The sequence below is a fragment of the Phoenix dactylifera genome, chromosome 11 (genome assembly GCF_009389715.1).
Source record: "Phoenix dactylifera cultivar Barhee BC4 chromosome 11, palm_55x_up_171113_PBpolish2nd_filt_p, whole genome shotgun sequence".
Taxonomy (NCBI): Eukaryota; Viridiplantae; Streptophyta; class Magnoliopsida; order Arecales; family Arecaceae; genus Phoenix; species Phoenix dactylifera.
The window spans coordinates 3,206,732-3,225,126 of NC_052402.1; the positions used below are offsets into that span (position 1 = coordinate 3,206,732).

The following is an 18,395-nucleotide window of genomic DNA, read 5'->3' on the forward strand; positions in this document are numbered from 1 at the left end:
TTTTTTTTTCTCTTTCTTTTATCCCTTTCCCATCTTGTTGAGTCAATGAACCTTATCAGGTTGGCCGCCCAGGGTTTTGTTACTAGTGCTTATAAATATTAACTTAACATGGTTATCTTTATTGAACAATTGCACGTAATCTCATCCATTCACTAGAGGGGTAAGGAAATCTTACTCAAAATCAAAAGAAGTCTGCCCTTAATATTTCCCTAGCAATTAAAATATATGCGAGACGCCCCCAAAATACTGAAATAGAAATATGCCGGCGAACGCTCGCCATGGAATGCGTCAAGGCTGGCAATAGAAAGAAAACAGGCCACCAACCCGCATGCGCTTTGAGATCTGTGCGGTGGATGATCCAACGGCTGCTTGGCGCGAAGGGAGGTGAATCCTTGTTTGGTCCCAGCGCAAGTCAAGGTCAACGGCGGCGGCATATGTCCGCATGAAGACCATCATAGGCCGGAGGGATTCTCTTGGTTGGAGAGGCCGTAGGAGCTGGAGAGGAAGATGGCAGCGGCACTCACGGTCGGTGGAGCATTCCTATCCGCCTCGCTTCAGGTGTTGTTCGACAAGTTGGCTTCCCCCACGCTGCAGGAGTTTGGATCGCTGTGGGGCGTCGAGCACGAGCTGAACCGGCTGCGCCGCACGCTGCTGAAGATCCTTTCCGTCGTCGAGGACACTGAAACCAGAGAGATCAGAGATCAGAGCTTGAAGATGTGGCTCAAGGAGCTGAAAGATGCAGCCTATGATGCGGATGATATACTGGACGGGTTTGAAGCCGAAGTCCTCCGGCAGCAAGTGGAGAGCGGCAAGCAGGTGAGCTTTTTATCCTCTCTCAGTCCCAATCAAGTTCTATTCAATCATGAGATCTCGAAAAAGATGGCTGCGATCCGAGAAAGGCTGGATGACATAGCGAAGGACAGGGACGACTTCAAGCTAGGAGAGTTGAGGGATCATGCAGGACAAGCAGAAGCAGTGGAGAGCCAAGAGTTCAGCAGCTCTCTCGTTGATGAATCTTGTGTATTTGGTCGAGAGCAGGATAAGGAAGATGTATTAGAAATGCTGGTTGCTGATGATTCAAATCAAGTTGGCCATGGAAATGTCTCGGCACTGCTAATAGTTGGCATGGCCGGGCTTGGGAAAACAACTCTTGCGCAGCTCGTCTACAATGATCCAAGAACAGGCAGCCACTTCGATCTCAAGATGTGGGTTCATGTGTCGAAGGATTTGGGTGTCAGAAGGATCGCCAGAGAGATCATGGAATCTGCTTCTAAGGGGAGGCAATCCGAACTCGCGAATTGGAATATGGTTCAAGAGAATCTCAGAGGACAGCTGCAAGGAAAGAGGTATTTGCTGGTACTGGACGATGTCTGGAATGAGGATCGCAACCAATGGGAGCAAGTATTCCTCCCCTTGATGCATGGGAAAAGGGGCAGCAAGATCTTAATAACGGCACAAAACAAAAAGGTGGCAAACATCACGGACGCGACTTCGTTGTATTGTTTGGAGGGCCTATCAGACCAAGATTGCTGGCTGATATTTAAAAGATTCGCATTCGCAAATGGAAACTCCAGTGGGCATCCAAGATTAGAGGAAATTGGCAAGGAAATAGTTAGCAAGATTAAAGGCTTACCTCTAGCTGCAAAGATACTGGGAGGCCTCCTGTATTCCAAAGCAGATGAAGACAGCTGGAGAACCATCTTGGAGAGCGAGATATGCGAGCTGCCACCGCACAATGCGAAAAACATAATGTCAGCTCTAAGATTGAGCTATCAGCAACTACCTGCACATCTGAAGCAGTGTTTCGCATATTGCTCCTTGTTTCCAAAAGAACATAAATTCGAGAAATCCAAGTTGATCCAAATGTGGATAGCACACGGCTTCATTCGACCTCAGGGAAGAAGACCAATTGAAGATGTTGGAAGCGAATGTTTTAACAATCTGTTGTGTAGATCATTCTTCCAACGAGTTGAGGAAAGCTACTTCATGCACAATATGATCCATGACCTAGCACAATCTGTTTCTCTTGATGAATGCTTTAAAGTATGCAATGGCAGGATGCACAAGATCGCTGAAAAGGCTCTTCACTTGTCTCTGGTTTCTGACAATCTGGAGCCAACTGTATTCAGCAACTTGCTAAAATTCAGAAGACTGCGCACGCTCCTTTTCTTGCCTGACTGTAAGTCTGCATTCGATCACATTCCTGAAGAGTTGTTTATAAAGCTAAAATACCTACGGGTGCTGGACTTGAGTCACAATGACATAAAAGATGTGCCAAGTTCTATCGGTAATTTAAAGCATCTTCGTTACCTGGACGTCTCTTACACAAGCATCGCAAAACTACCTGAAACAACAGGAAACCTCCACAATCTGCAAACTCTGAAGCTTGAAGCATGCCCAGTTCGTGAACTACCGAAAAGCATTACAAAATTGATCAACCTACGCCATCTTAAAGCAAATGCTGAGTCGATTTCCACTGTAGCTGGAATTGGAAGATTAACTTTCCTTGATGAGTTAGTGAAATTTAAGGTACATAAAGAGGGTGGACACAAGATAGTCGAGCTAAAGGATATGTCAGAGCTTCAAAAGATTCACATTTCACAGCTAGAAAATGTGATCAGCAGGGAAGAGGCTCAAAAAGCTAGATTGAATGATAAGAAGCGCCTTCATATACTGACATTGGAATGGACATATATAACCCGGAGCAATTCGATAGACGAACTTCATGGGGAAGTACTTGAAGGCCTTCAGCCGCATATAAATCTGAGGGAGCTAAGCATTTGGTATAATGCTGGCAGCAGGTCTCCAAGCTGGATGAGAAACCACTTTCTCTTGAATCTAGAAATTCTTTGCCTTCGAAATTGCAAAAATTGGGAATTCCTCCCCTCACTTGGACAGCTTCGCTTCCTCAGGTGTCTAGATATAAGTGGGATGGATGGAGTAAAGAAAGTTGATCATCACTTTTATGGCACTGAAGCAGATGGTTTCCCATCTTTGGTGGAGTTGTCATTTGATGAGATGCCGGAGTGGGAGGAATGGTCCGGCACAGAGGGAGGACAATTGTTTCCAAGCCTGCAAGAGCTTCTAATCTTATCCTGCCCCAAACTGCAGAGAATGCCCCCACTCCCTAGTACATTAGCAAGGTTGTGGATAAGGAAAGTTGGATTGGTTGCTCTACCAGATCTATGGGGATGCCGGGGGATAAAACCAAACAGCAATTCACCATCATCACTTTCTAGCTTGGAGATTACCGAGTGTCCTAAACTAACTTCCCTATGTGACGGGTTTCTGCAACACAATCTGAGATCCCTTGAAAAATTAACCATCACTGATTGTCCAGAGCTCGTCCATTCCTCAGAGGAAGGGGGATTACCTGCACTACTCAGCCTCAAATCCCTGACTATGGAGAATTGTCCCAAGCTCACAGCATTACTGGAGGATAGGTTACCTTTGCTTGCGCATCTCAAAATCGGAGGCTGTCCAGAACTCAGAATGAGATGTCTGCAAAATCTCACATCTCTCTATTCCTTGTCCATTTCTGACTGTCTGAACATATCATCTCTTCCAGAAAAGACATTGTTTAACCTGACAGCACTCGAGGAACTGACAGTTAGTGGCTGCAGAGAACTAGCGATGCTACAGTTTCGGGCTCTCACCTCCCTCAAGCACTTGACAGTAGAGAACTGTCCCAAGCTGAAGTCTTCTTCGCTTCTGCCATCCTCGTCACTTGAATATCTTGAGATTAACAACACTCCACTTGCAGGGCTCCTGCACAATCTCACCTCCCTCTTGGCTCTGCGAATCCATAGTTGTCCCCAGATGACATCCTTTGCTGAAGAGGAGGAAGAGCTGCAAAAGCTGACATCACTCCAAAGCCTACATATTTATGACTGCGTAAATCTCCAGTTTCTTCCAGCTGCATTATATAGGCTTACCTCTCTTGAGCGCCTGTATCTACAGAACTGCCCACAGATCCAGTCACTACCAGAGAATGGTCTACCTGGCTCACTTAACATGTTGGATATCAGAGATTGCCCCATATTGGAGGACCGGTGCAGGAAAGATGCAGGCCCGGATTGGCCTAAGATTGCTTATATCCCTAAACTGGATATACTGACCAGCGGTGGGTCCCACGCAGCTAATAAAACTGAAGAGATGCTGGAATTGCTAGCTTCCATCAGTTCTGGTCCTGCAGTTGCTGAAATTGGTGAGTACAACTCCCGCAATCTTTATATTCTACATCTGCAAAAAAATTAATATTCAGCTGAATCACTTCCTAGTTTAACATGACATGTAATGAAATATGTTATAACTAAGAAAGACACCTTAGGATTTCACACAAACAATCATAAGGAAACCACAGAGACAAGTTATGCAGTAAAATCCTTGCCAAACAAGTACAAATTCAAGGACATCCGATTAGAGGTCTTCACTACATTCTTTTTTTCTTTTCTTCCTCTCAATGTTGCGGTTTTCTTGAAACCCATCCTCTCATTAGATTTGATTTATCATCATCAAGATCAAACATAATAAATTGATAGATCATAGGAGTACTTACAAGGTATGCCCGAGGAAAGGTAGCAAACTTTCTTTTTCCCAAAAAAAGGGGCGTGACTGGTATTGCTTAAAGAAGTGCTTTTACGACTTTTAGAAGTAAAAAAGCCCTTTCCAAAAAGAATGTTTTAATAATATCATCTCAAAGTTCTTTTGCCAGAAGAAAATGTCACAAAAGCTATTCTAGGAGAATCTTCTCTTTTTATAAAGCAGAAGCAATACCAATCATTCCCTAAAAGCAGAAAACATTTGAAGGATGTTGACCATGATCTGGCAATGTCATGGCAGTATGTCAAATCCAATGTGTCGAATAGATCGCTTGTTACAGTTTGTAATAAGAAAATGATAATGCATGTAACATGGTTGCTTTTGCTAATATAAATCATCCTATTTCTTAAGTTTGTTTGATTGAAAAGCACAATCAACATTACTATTTCATATAAGAAATAAAACTGGGTTCGTTTGATGAAGGATCAATATAAATTAAATCTTTTAATACATAACAATGGCATTTGTAGGGGTGTATGATAGCATCTTATATTGAAGAAACAGTTGAAAAGGTCAAATTGCAGAGTCCATCCCATGGAGCAGGTTTTTCATTAATCTCCAAGCATGAGTTTGATTTGCCGCATCAAGGTAACATTCTACTTTTATCTCTCAGCCACAAGATGATATGTTTAAGGTGTCATATACTTCTTATTGATCTTAATTGCTTGCTTGCTGATTGGAAAGCCTTTGACGATCAATGGTTTTTCTTCTCTATCGCTTGTTTTCATGGAAGCAAAAGTCTAATGCTTTGTCTTATCGATAGATTATGTTATGCTGTCAGACGTGTCGAATTTGCAAGATATCATGTCATCGTTTCTTTTCTTTCTTTTTTTTTTGTTACACAAGATGTCATGTCATTAAACATCGTTCGGATCAGAACAAATACAGATATTACATTTACTCGTCTTACAAAATCCAACAATCATTGCTCTTAGTCGTCTTACATTTACATCAATATGATTCTGTTGACATTGGATCAATTTTAGCTTGATAATTGGTCATCAGCTTCAAATTTCTTCACATAGTTCCATTTGCAAATTTGCCATCCCACAAAAATCATTTCTAAAGAACAAGATCAATCAAACCAACACAAAAACATATATATATATATATATATATATATATATATATATATATATATATATATATATATATATATATATATATATATATATATATATATATATATATTTTTCATTCAGAAACCATAGCCACTGAATTTCAACATTATTTAAAAAACAAAGAAGACAACAAAGGAGTAAAAGCAGTTACTTGAACAAACAGTTGGCGTGCAGAATGCATGAGATGCCCTTCGGGCAACCTCGCAAGGAATAAGTTCGAATCCCTGCGACACAGACGAGTGTATATTTTCTAAATTCACGACAGCAGTCCTCCAGTCATCGCATATTCTGTAAGTAGTTACCTTCTGGATTCGTCCTGTTTGTTGTCTTGTGCCGAGGCTGGAAGCCGAGGACGCAGAGTCGCAGACATGAGGAGGAGAGCTTCTGACACCAAGGGCAGAGAAAAGCACAAATAGTCCGCTGGTCCCATTTGGCTTCTACCAAGTAGACTCTTGAAGCGAACGGCAGAGCTCCTCTTCTTTCTCTTCTCGGAGAACTCCTCTGCCCCTACCGAGGCCGGCTGAGAATATAAATCTATTCCTGAGTATAAATCTCAGGAATAGTCTTGATGTTTTAACCAAAAATATATTTCTAAGTTTCCACCTGACCAAAATTAACAATACTCATGCTGACATAATAATAGAATTATCCTCGTGCACGAAGCGTTTTTTTTTTTTTTTTTTGACTTTAACCCGCACACCAGATTACATCAATCTTTAGTTGTACTTGAGAACGTGGAATTTTTTACTTCATTATCGAATTAAATAATCATTTGTTTTTGCAATTCAAGAAGAAACAGGACTCGATGATAACGGCTATTATAAATTTGAAGGATAGGTAGGATTTAGTCCGTAGAAAAAGAGAGAGTTTAATATGGTTAAATTATCGTTTCGGCTCATAGAAACATGCAGCTGGATAAATTATTTTATGCATAGAAAAAATAAAAACATGGTATAAGTAAACTAGTTGGATTAGAATTCCGAAAAAAAGCCAAATCTAACTTGTGAAGTTCTATTCGGCTGGCTTTTCTTTTGAAATGAGCGATGCTCAATCTGCGTGCAGGATTAGCCACAGGAAGAACTCCATGAATGCAAACACGAGCCAGCTGGTGACTGATGCACGGCCCATAAGAGAAGCATTTGGATTAAATTAGGAACGATCGAATAAAAAAAAAAAATGTAAAGATGCTCTCATTTTATAATACAGCAGGATAATGTTTATTAAAAACAACAGCGTTAACTTTACCACAATGTAATACAACTACATTATTCTATGCACCTTTAAAACTTGGCATTCTTTTTTCTTTTTACTAAAAAGAATAAATTAAACCAAATGAATATAAATACATTTGTGGGAATTAGTAAACAAAATATGTAACAATAAAATAGAAAAGACATATTCTAGAATGATTGACCACACAAAATATCATTCAGTCAACTGTGCTATTGGCCTCAATGAAGCATTCCTTCTTCACCACCTAACGTTTATCGATAACGCTGCTAAAACCTGTGTCTCGCATACTCCACATAATCAAAGTCAATTCCATTCACATGTTCCTGCAGATAAAGGTAGATAAAGGGTTAAATAAATTAAAAGATCGGCCCTAGATGTTGAGCATATGCGATGGAAAAGTCCAGCAGAAAAGAAACACCACAAAATCATGCCCCATAGGCCCAAGCGACATGACATTGTGCAGCAAGCTTTTGAGCAGTATGACTGAATGAAGTTAGAATTAGCTTTTATTTTTTCATTTTATTGGCTAATATTATGAGATTTTAAAAGCATAAATTGATCGAGATACCATATACCTCAACAATTTTAAAATCTTCTCACCTTGCGGCCAACTATGGCTCCCGCCGGCAAATGAGAGGAAAAAAAAAGAAGGTACTTAGTTGACTCTCAATATTTTTGATTTTTGATTTTTTTTTTCTCAATAAAATTTTTTGGTTTGACCAGCTTGATTCAGATAGATAATGAGATGGGTAGGTTGAAGTTTGGGTAGGCTGACACGAGCATCTCAATCTAAAAAATAATTTGACAAACAAATAAATAAAATTTTTTATACTTTTTCTAAGCATTTTCCATCATGGCGGAGAAAAACTGAGATCATACCCATACCCAGATGAACAAGATACAAACATCAAGAACTTTGGCATCATGAGTACACAAATGGAACCATGGAATCCCTCTCCCGTGACGTGCACGGGCAGCACGGCGCATGTTTCGTGTGTGGTTCAAATCCTATATGGATTATTTTTTGTTTCCCCAAATTTTGAAACCGCGGATTGCAAATTCCAACCCGCAACCCCATGAGCGGACTCTACGCATTCGGCCAGCTTGGCGTCGCTTGGCCATGGCCACCTCAATCAAATCAACAAATTCCCTACGGAACTCCGAGAGAATCACCACGCGTTTGGCCAAATATAGACCCAGAGACCGAGGACAGCGCCAATTACGTCCGAACCCAGGCTCCGGAGTCCGGATGGAACGCCAAAAGAGAATAATAAGACGTCATGCCTAGGCTACCAAGATGCTGCACCCACCAATTATATACCCTCTAAAAGAAATGATTTCTGATGATGTGCACAAGAGCATCCTTCCGATCTCTTTCTATCGACAGCTACATCCTAGTTCATTTGGAACCTCCAATCTATAGCCAAGTGGCTTAGGCCACCAAAATTCTTCTAGCTTTAGCTATCTTGTGTCGGGTACGTGTCCCTTCGAATAATCTCACAGCTACCAGAGTGAGGAATGGCAGGGTTTGCAGTGTATGAAAAGATTATGGGTCCCATCGATGGGAATTTTAGATTTCCTACCATGCAGGACAAGCATGCTGGGGATTAATTTCTGAATGTGTTGATGATATCAATGACATTTTCCAATAACAACATAATTCATATCCACATTCTCATAAGATTTTTGCTAAAGCAATCCGAAAAATATTCATTTTCCCCACATTGACAAGAGACTGTCAAGATGTTTCTCATCATCCTCCAATAAATTCAAAATTCTTAAAATTAGAAGATTCACGCTTCAGTCTATTAGTCATGGCTTGATGGTAATAAGTTCCTCCAAACGGACAAAAGTTATCAACTCCCTGACTGCCAAAAAAGGAAGAAGGAAAAAGCTGTCAACTCCCTAATACCTACATCAGCCTCATTGTCGTATGAAACATAAACTGCAACGTTTACCCATGATTTATTGATCTTCAGGATTCTCAATAAACAACAAAAACAAATTCATTTCAGTCTACCGACAAAACCTTCTTGACTTGATGTTAAAGATCCCAGAACAATAGCTTAAGTCGTCAGGTTTAAAGAGAGAGGATTCCCTGTGGAGGAAAAAAAAAAAGCAGATATCTTTGCAAGTTTTGGTACCAATGGGACCTTCTTTTTGATTGAATGGTTAGAGTAACTCAAGAAGATTTGGAAACCTTCCCTTAGAATATCTCAGGAATATATATGTATATATATTATGAAAAGGGTAAAGAAAATAAAAATGTCAAAAGCTGCAATAGCAAGTAGTACAAATTGTGTGACAGGGCATTATGATTTAAAGTATTAATGAGACATACCACATAATTCTCAAACACCAACCGAAAAGTCAAGTATTCATGACACATATAAGTTACCAAGATAGTTCAAAAATTTATCGCCAACAACTATATGTATTGTATGGCTGATTTGCTTTGAATCTACCTATATTAATCAGCAACACCCATATGAGGTGTTTTCAAATGTTAATGCTCTCTCTTTGCAAGGTCCAACTGAAGTATGACAAAAGTAACCACTCATTCCATATCCATCTAATCGAAAAGTGAAGAACAACACAAGTGTCTACTTTCCATAAAAATGTTCAGATAAAATATGATGTCATAACCAATGTGCATAGTGATTGCAGATAATATGTGGCAAGCCAAATAATATTCATTGCTACAGTATCCAACAATCAGGCCCATTACTCTAAACATGACCAAGGTGATCATCATCATCATCATCATCATCCTCCTCATCAGCTTGGTGTTGCCTCAACAAAATACCTGGGAACTACACGTCGTCAGTTCAAATCATAAAAGGTATTGAGAGCCAATCATCATCCAATAAACATAGCACTCATTATCATTGTAGGCAGCCCTGCTAACATCACTACCTGCAGTCATGATCCATCTAGTGTCCGCATGTCTACAAATCATGCATGGTTATGTCCATGCTACTTCACTAAAATAGGGTTAACAGTATATCCTGATACATGGAAGGGCTTACACATGCACATATCAGATCATCAAACTAAATTATAAAAGATTTCCATTAAACTAACAATTGTAATTGCTTGTTTTCTATAATAGAAAGTTTTCTTATCCCACTCGCTACTTCATTGCATGCCCAATCTTTCCCTAAGAAAACATACTGTATTGCAATTGCTGCTCAATGTTTGCCCTACAAGGTGCCCTGGACACAAACTGCTGCAGCAACCCTACCTTGCTATTTAGTTTGGGCCAGGGTTGCCAAGTAATGGGTAAGGTGGAATCCCTCAGCACAGAGAAGAAAGAACTCCAAACTCACCAAAATGAATACATAATGCTGGCATATCCAATTCTAATGGCTATTAGCAGGTAAGGACGCCAGGATTCATGACACTCTTTAGAAGTTCTCTCCTTTTTTTCCCCCCTATGTGTTAGGGTAATAAAATGACTTTTACCTCCTGGTTTTACTTCTTGAATTCTCTCATATGGATAAGCATTTTATGTTACCAAATTTGTTGCTTTTCCTGAATTGGGTTCCTGTCTTTTGTTTGGTTTTGGCTGTTTTATACTTTTATCTGCGTCGCCTTTTTCATCTGGTAATCTTGTGTTCTTCCCTGTGGGTTTTTGGCTTTCTTTACTCATTCATATGTTTTAGTCCAGATTCTCTATTATCTTCTCGGAATTTTGTGTGCTGCCATAGGCTACCTCTTCTTAGTTCAATTCTAAGTGATTTTGCTTGGGAAAAATGCTCCATTGTAACCCCACAAAACATACGCACCCATACAACCAAATCCTCAAGACCATAGCATAAGTAGTAACACCTAAAGATATATATGACCAAGTTGTGTACATGTAGATTTAAATTATGTAACCAAAAGCTCCCAATCCAAATGCTAGATAGAAGAAAACCAACTATACAAAACCCAGCGACAAATGGAATCAAATAGAGAGAGGACCTAAACACTTGTTCTCCAGAGAGATAACACCATAATTTTTCCAGGGACATACCGATGTTCCACAGCTGGCCGCGCTCCGTCAGATCTTCTCGACCTTGTCGGCCTTCACGACCGGGTTCGCCTTGGCAATCGCATCCTGCCCAGCGCCCCTGTAATCAAAGGCGCAATCGTGCTTATCAGAGTATCGATGAAGCGAGCAGAACACCTCCCCACAGCGGCATTTGAACCCCATCAACCCGACCCTCTTGTTGCAGAAGCTGCACCGATTCGGGGGCTTCTTCACCGGAGATCCTTCCGATGGAGCCGCTTCGTCGGTAAAGCTACCACCTTTGGCCTCCCCGTCGCCTCCCGCAGGCTTCTCCTCGACCTTCTTGGCCTCCACCGGCGGCGGAACCAGCAAAGTCTCGACGGAAGCCTTGGACTTGCTCAAGAAGTAGTCTTTGTAGCATTTGGAGCAGAGATTGTTGGTCGCAGGGCTTCCGAAGAAGCCGCAGTTGTTGGCGCAGAGGGTTGGCATGTTGGGGGTTTGGAACTCGGTCTCCTCAGCCTCCCTCTTCTGGCTCTCCTGCTCCATCTCCGGCGAAGAAATCCTAGCTCGGGACAGACAGATCGATCGATCGATCGGCGCTTTTCCAATCAATTCCTGCTAAGGAATCAATCATCAGAGTCAAAACCTAACCGATCCGAATCGAACAACCGGCAGCCGGAGCCGATCATTTCGAGACCTCAATCCAATCGAGAATCCTCGTTCTCGGACAGATCGGAATAGAAATCGAGAGAGTTCGAGGAAGAGCTAACCGATCGGGATGGCCCGATAGAGTTCGGAAAACCTTAAGGTTCGAGAAGAGAAGGGAAGAGGAGAGAGGAGGGCTCGGAGTCGAGAGATCTCCCCGGGCGCAGAGACACAGAGGGAGAGGGAGAGGGAATTTAACCGACCCTTATCGCGTGATTCCTTCATTTTTATTTTTATTTTTATTTTTTTGCTGGGAGGAAAGGCATTGGGATCGGACGGTATGCCGTGGTTGAAAGGTCGATATCGGACGGCAGGAATCGAAGAGATGGATGATGACGCTCTAGATTGCGTCTTCTCCGGGTTCCGGTCATCTGCCCGCTGCCCGGCGCGAGAGTAGAAGCTTTCCTCACTGTACGGTGGTTAGAGGCTGTCGCACGAGGCGGCGGAAAGTATTGGAAACAGTCGGTGCGTGTCGGCCTAGTGGGCTCAAGGAATTTTTTTTTTTTTTTTTTTTTTTTTTTTTTTTTTTTTTTTTGGTAGAAACGGCATTTCATATAACTCTAACTTGAGTACATCCAGCCAAATCAAAAGAAAGCAAAGGGTAAAGGGTGGGAGGAATATCTCCTACAAATGTCAATATGACCTCCCCAGAGTGCCGGGCAACAAAAGAGGCAACCCAGTCTGCCACACTGTTCGCCTCCCGAAAGACATGTGATGCCTGGAAATTGCTCATCTCCTGAGTCAATCGCCGAGTCTCACGAATGAGGGGATGACCATCACCATATCTATCCACTCCTCGTATCCAGTCGATCACCACAGAGGAATCCCCCTCAAGACATATATGCTCAGCATGAAGTACCCGCCTCGCATATGCTATGCCCTCCCAGGCTGCCCGCAACTCTGCCCCAACTACGGTGAATCCCGGCGTACGGCACCCACCAGCAGCAATGAGCCTACCCAGATAGTCTCTAATGACAAAGCCAGCTCCTCCCGACACCCCGTCCACCGACATACTACCATCAAAATTCACTTTTAGATAACCAAGGGGTGGGGGTACCCAAGAAACTAGGGCAAACCTGGGCGCTGTGACAGCTGAAAAAGTACCCCAGATGTCCATGGCTATCTCAGAAGTGAAGCTAATGGCAGCTGTAGTAATCTCCCTGGCATAAAGCATGGCTCTGTCCACCACCCTCCGTGGGGGTAATCGCCTACCCTCAAAGATGCCAGCATTCCTGTCCAACCAAATAGAATAAACCAGATATACCCAGCAGATGCCGGCCTCAACAGTGCTAGGCCTCCTCATGGAAACCCTCAGCCAATGAATCAGGTTCTGTGTCGACTCGACTGAGTGGGGTAAAACGGATGGTGATAGACGCCAAATCTCCCTAGCTCTGGGACACTGCAAAAGAGCGTGATCAATCGTCTCCTCGGTCTCCGTGCACTCCTCACAACACTGAGTAATCCTCATGCCCCGCCTCACTAGCAAGCTCCTGGTCGGTAGGCAGCCCCATGCCACCTTCCAGATGAAGAGCGCCACCCGCGGATGAACCCGCATCCTCCAGATCCATCCTCCCTCTATCTGCCGGGCTGGCTCTCGGCTCAGAAAAGAGTGAATATCCCTGGCCCTCACCTGAGATCGCCCAGACGGCATCCATACTAGTCTGTCCAACTCCTCTCGGGCAGGGATATGTAGGGCCAGGATCATCTCTGCCAACTGCTCCCCAAAAGTCTCTCTGATCAACTCCATCCTCCAGCAATCACCCCCTGGCTCCATCAGATCTCTGACCCTGAGACCGGCTAACCTCGACGTATCCACCATAACTGGTAATCTGCTAATAGGCTGCTCCGTCACCCAGCAATCCTCCAACACATCAATGGACCGTCCATCTCCAATGGCCCATCTAATCGCGGGAAGCACCAACCCTGCCCTAGCACAAATCTCTCTCCAAACCGGTGAATGGCGACGCCCAGCATGGGTCCCAAGCGCTAGGACGCCATACTTGGCCCTCATCAGTGAAGACCACATGCCACTGGGCTCCAGCACAAATCTAGCAGCATGCCGTGCCGCTAGGACCTCCCGTCTCGCCACTAAGGACTGCACCCCCAAACCACCATATCTCGTTGGCTGACATACAACCTCCCATGCCATAAGAGGGATACCCCCCCTTCCACTGTTCCTCCCCCAAATAAAGTTCCTATAGATCTGCTCAATTTTCCTCACTGTCGCTACTGGAATAAGGGAGTTAGATAGCAGGTAGACCGGGATAGAGGAAAGAACTGACCGTACCAGAGTAATCCTGCCCATCATGGATAGTGAGTGTATCTGCCAGCCCTCCAATCTGTGTCTGATACTGAGCTCGAGGGAAGTGCACTCGCCGCTGCGTAGGCGCTGACCGGAGATCGGTACTCCCAAATACCTCATCGTGCCCACCTGCTCACCCACTCCCAGAATCTCCACAATGGAGGTCTTCACACTCAGTTTGGTCTTCGGGCTGAAGATGATTGCTGACTTAGATAAATTAACCCGTTGACCAGACATAGAACAGTAATCTCGGAAAATCCTCCAAATAATCAGTGCAGCCTGCCTAGTCGCCCGAGCTAACAAGAGGCAATCATCGGCAAAGAGCAGGTGCGAAATCGGTGTGGCCTCCGCCACCGGCCTATAAACCTCCATCTCCTGGGTACTCACTGCATGCCGAAGGGCCCGGGAAAGTGCATCTGCGCATATAATAAACAACAATGGAGAGAGGGGGCACCCCTGACGCAATCCCCCAGAAGACTCAAAATACCGTGAAGGCGAACCATTTACCAAGATAGCAAAAGAGGGGGCTCTGATGCACCCCATAACCCATCTGATCCATGCCTCAGGAAAACCAAATCCCTGCAAGGACTGCTGCACAAAATCCCATCTCATCATATCATATGCTCTCTCCATGTCAAGCTTGATCCCCATCAAACTCCTCCTACTTGAGGCCCTACCAAGATCAAACATAAATTCCTGAGCAATAAGGACATTGTCTGTAATACTCCGCCCTCCCACAAAAGCCCCCTGCTCCGGGCTAATCAGTCTCGGTAGAATATCTCTCAATCTCAGAGCTAGTAGCTTCGCCGTCACCTTGTACAAGGTAGTACACAGACTGATCGGGTGAAAGTGACTCGGCTCAGCAGCGTCCTGTCGCTTCGGTATGAGGGTGACTAGGGTCCTCTGCCAATCTGTAGACATCACGGCTGTACTGAAATACTGCTGTATGGCCGTTGTCACAGTCTGTCCCACAATCATCCAGTACCTCCGAAAGAAAAATGGTGGAAAGCCGTCCGGGCCGGGTGCCTTGTCCCCCTCAAGGGACCACATCACCTCCTGAATCTCCCTCGCCGATACCGGCCTAATCAGTGCTGCTGTATCCTCCTCCGTCACCCGTATCAGTGGTGGCACAAGGCCCTCTGAAGCCGCGGGGCCCGTCTGCTCAGACCATCTGGCTCTGAAAAAACCCTCCAACACCCTACGAATCATATCTGGGTCCTCCACTAGCTGCCCATCCTCATCCCTGATCGCCCTGATCCTGTTCCGATGCCTCCTAATCACTGCCGCCTGGTGCCCATCCTCATCTGGCTTAAGGAACCATTCACCTGCCACTCTTTTTGTTTCCACGTCCCTATGAAATGTGCTGTGTTTTTTTATTATTATTATTTTTTAAGATAAACTTCTATGACAAAACCTCAAAAGACTGGCAATAGCATTGGCTTTATAATCAGAAACCAAAATCTCATGCTGATTGCGGCAGAGGAACGACTCATATTTAATGAGTTTGTCCTAGTGGTGGAGCTATATGCCGAGTAGGAGGAACTCGTTCATGTTAGAGTGCACTTAGAGGCTCAGCGAATACTTTTAGAGGGCAGTTCAGCTACAAGAATTGATTGAATCAGGAATGGGCATAATAGGTCAGATCTACACCACTAATCTGAGATATACGCCGTCTTCTGGAAGGTCTCAACTTATTTTGGATCACACATATATTTCAAGAGGCGAACAGTGCGACGGACTAAATCGTCTTCTTTGCAGCACATCACTTTGGGGCCTTCTTATGGAAGGACGCTGATCCGTTCCGCAAGATCTAGATCGTGTTTTGCATTCTGATCGTTCGTGGTGTACTCACGTTCGAGTGCAGTAAGATGCCGGTATACTATTTAATATACATCCTCCTAAACTGTAGTTTCCTTTTTTAATTCAATTTATCAACTTTAGTCCAATTAAAAATGGCAACCTAGCCGATCAACAAACACAGTTCTACGGTTCTACCAAAAAAAAAAAAAAGAAGAGATAATATGTTAGTTCTTTTATCTCTACTTTTTAATTTTAATTGTTCAGCTTTCGCACGATTCTCCAAATATAAGTCAATTAAACTATTCCAAACTAATTAATATTTATTTTTTACATTTTATATAGATAACATTATTCAATTTCCTATATTTCCTTGATAGCATCTTCTTATATCTATATACACTACAATTTAAAATATTATTTTTATTCTTGCTCCTTAAACATGCGTTGTTGTGCACGAAAGTATATCCATAGATATCAGTCTCCTATGTCATTATACTCTCATTTCAATCTCCCAACGCAGTTAGATTAACTACAATTTAGTTGGGTTAAAACATAACCTATCCTACAAAATTACCGCCATGTCCCTATCCGCAGTATGTGGCTATGCAATTCAGAAGAGACTTTGTGCAGATGTAAAAGGGTATTATATGCTTTTGCACTTGAAAAGTAACTTTATAATGTTTACGAATATAAGATCAACCAAAAGGGCAAAGATGTTGAAATATACAATTTACAAAGATAGAATAGGCATACAAAAACATGTTTCAAAAGGTGTACATGCAAAAGATTCTCTCCCTTTTCAACCCTTGAATCCAAAGCAACCATGCTCAAATCCTTCAACTTCCTCTGTACTTTTCTTCCCCTCCTAATTACCAGCTCTACATGTATTCCTATATCCACCAGAGAATTATAGACAACTGAGTACATGATGCACGATGGAAGCAATTCCATGGTTCCCTGCAAAATGAGGATTCACTTCAAGGTGAAGTAAAGCTAAATTTAGATAAGTTTCTAAGTTTATACAACCCAGCTGCATCCAGGTTCCTTGATCGAATTTTTCTTCTTCATCAAGTCAAAGAGCTTCCTAGATTACTCCATCCGATCCGTTCTACCATAGATATTTGCCAATCCAAAGTAGCCCCCGGCATTACATGGCTGCAACGTCAAGAGCTCTTTTTCTACAGTTCTTCCGTAGCAGCATCACCATGGATCAAACATGCATTGAGAAGAGCATGCGATGCAACGGCGTTAGCTGCAATAGGCTTGCCACAAAGCAAATTATGAGCTTCTTTTAGCCTACCAGCTATTCCATGCAAATCGGCAACACGAATGTAATGATGTAAGCTTGAGTCAGTGCCATATCTCTTACTCATGGAGTGGAAATAATCCAAGCCTTCATTAACTAGACCACCATGGCCGCATCTATTTAGTATATCAGTGAATATATTGTGATCGAAATTCTATGAATCCAAAGCTTTCTCTACTATCCTCAAAGCTTTTTCTGATATGCCCATCTTGTCTAAGACCTTGAACCACTGAATTCCATGAGACCACGTACATCTTTCTTTGGCATCTCATTGAACACCTGCTTTAATTCCAGGGCTATCCACAGCTTGCACCCATGGTAAACAAGGAGTTGCAAACAAGATGTTGCCCTGATAAAGACCGTTCTTTACTATGATTGCATGTACTGTCTTCCAATTCAAGCATTGTTCAAGTAGCAGAAGAACTTGGAAACGATCGTGAACGTAGATGAGCTGGGCTTCGTGCTTCGTCCCAATCCTAACAAGTGAGAGCCTTAGAGCCTTCTCTCCTCAGCGGCTTTCCTACCACCCACGACATCACTATGTTCCATGACACAGTATCTTTCTATTTCATAGAGTAAAAGATCTCGAGAGCTTTGTCGATCAACAAAGGGCTGGGCATATTTGTCCATCATAGCATTTTATGATCCCAAATCCTTCCCATTCATTCCATCAAAAATCTCTTCCGCATTGACCAGGTTGCACAATTTGGCATTCACATGAACCAAAGAGCTCGGAACAATGATAGAATCTTCACCTTCTTCATCCAAAAGCTTTTACTACAAAAGACTGTATTGGATGCCCCGACAAGTTCTTGGATGCAAACTGCAGCACTCTGAGCAAAACACTCAAAAAGAGAAAAGCTGTAGAGCCCTGAGGAGGCTCATTGTTTTGTGCGTATCAAGATATCATCGGAATCACGATAACACATTCTGCTCCGGAGAAGAAAAAGAAGAGCTGGCGTGCTTTAGACCAAAGCAGAGAGGCCAGGAATCAACGATGTGTGAGATGTTGAGTTCTTTTGGGTCATTTCGTCGAGCAACTGGAGGGCGGAGTCCACGTGACCAGAGTCGATAAACGTGGATGGCATCGCTCCACTCCTCCTGTACTCCGTGATCATCTTCGGCTGCGACATGCGTCCTGATAGCTATCGAGTTCAAATGAAACGGTTCGCTAATCGCGACTATAGATCCCAAAGAAATAGTTCTCGGAGATTCTATAAATCCCAAAGAAAAATGGGCCTGGGAGCCTATTTGAGAATGGGCCAGGCTTGAGCTAATGAAGTCCGGATGAGTTCGGTGTTTCATGGGTCCTGGGCTTAAGAATTTGTAACA

General features: G+C 43.1%; 3 protein-coding genes and 1 long non-coding RNA gene across 7 annotated transcripts; 1 reads left to right on the plus strand and 3 right to left on the minus strand.

The window, feature by feature from the left end:
• Window positions 1–144: 144 nt before the first annotated feature.
• On the minus strand, window positions 145–2,086 carry LOC113463650. Its single transcript, XR_003388317.2, has 2 exons — window positions 1,634–2,086; window positions 145–679 (listed from the first exon to the last, which is right to left on the minus strand). It is a non-coding gene; the product is annotated as an uncharacterized LOC113463650 (long non-coding RNA).
• LOC103720629 (disease resistance protein RGA2-like) lies at window positions 686–5,506 on the plus strand. Its single transcript, XM_008810433.4, has 2 exons — window positions 686–4,207; window positions 5,073–5,506. Exons 1-2 carry the CDS (start codon window positions 715–717, stop codon window positions 5,096–5,098), a joined length of 3,519 nt encoding a protein of 1,172 aa, XP_008808655.2. The 5' UTR covers window positions 686–714; the 3' UTR covers window positions 5,099–5,506.
• A 1,540-nt stretch (window positions 5,507–7,046) lies between these two features.
• LOC103720638 (zinc finger A20 and AN1 domain-containing stress-associated protein 6-like) lies at window positions 7,047–12,076 on the minus strand. 4 transcript variants are annotated; one of them, XM_008810451.4, is made up of 2 exons: window positions 10,975–12,073; window positions 7,047–7,279 (listed from the first exon to the last, which is right to left on the minus strand). In XM_008810451.4, the coding sequence occupies exon 1, from the start codon at window positions 11,494–11,496 to the stop codon at window positions 11,002–11,004; it is 495 nt and encodes a 164-aa protein (XP_008808673.1). In that variant the 5' UTR covers window positions 11,497–12,073; the 3' UTR covers window positions 7,047–7,279; window positions 10,975–11,001. The 4 variants fall into 4 exon arrangements, with proteins under 4 accessions (XP_008808673.1, XP_026665838.1, XP_008808665.1 ...); XM_026810037.2 differs by lacking the exon at window positions 7,047–7,279 and adding an exon at window positions 8,564–8,824 and having other exon boundaries at window positions 10,975–12,076; XM_008810443.4 differs by lacking the exon at window positions 7,047–7,279 and adding an exon at window positions 9,351–9,762 and having other exon boundaries at window positions 10,975–12,070.
• Window positions 11,513–18,196, minus strand: LOC120112503. Its single transcript, XM_039132053.1, has 7 exons — window positions 18,035–18,196; window positions 17,819–17,896; window positions 17,284–17,342; window positions 16,940–17,179; window positions 12,732–15,320; window positions 12,229–12,668; window positions 11,513–11,568 (listed from the first exon to the last, which is right to left on the minus strand). The coding sequence occupies exons 1-7, from the start codon at window positions 18,194–18,196 to the stop codon at window positions 11,513–11,515; spliced, it is 3,624 nt and encodes a 1,207-aa protein (XP_038987981.1).
• Window positions 18,197–18,395: the final 199 nt, after the last annotated feature.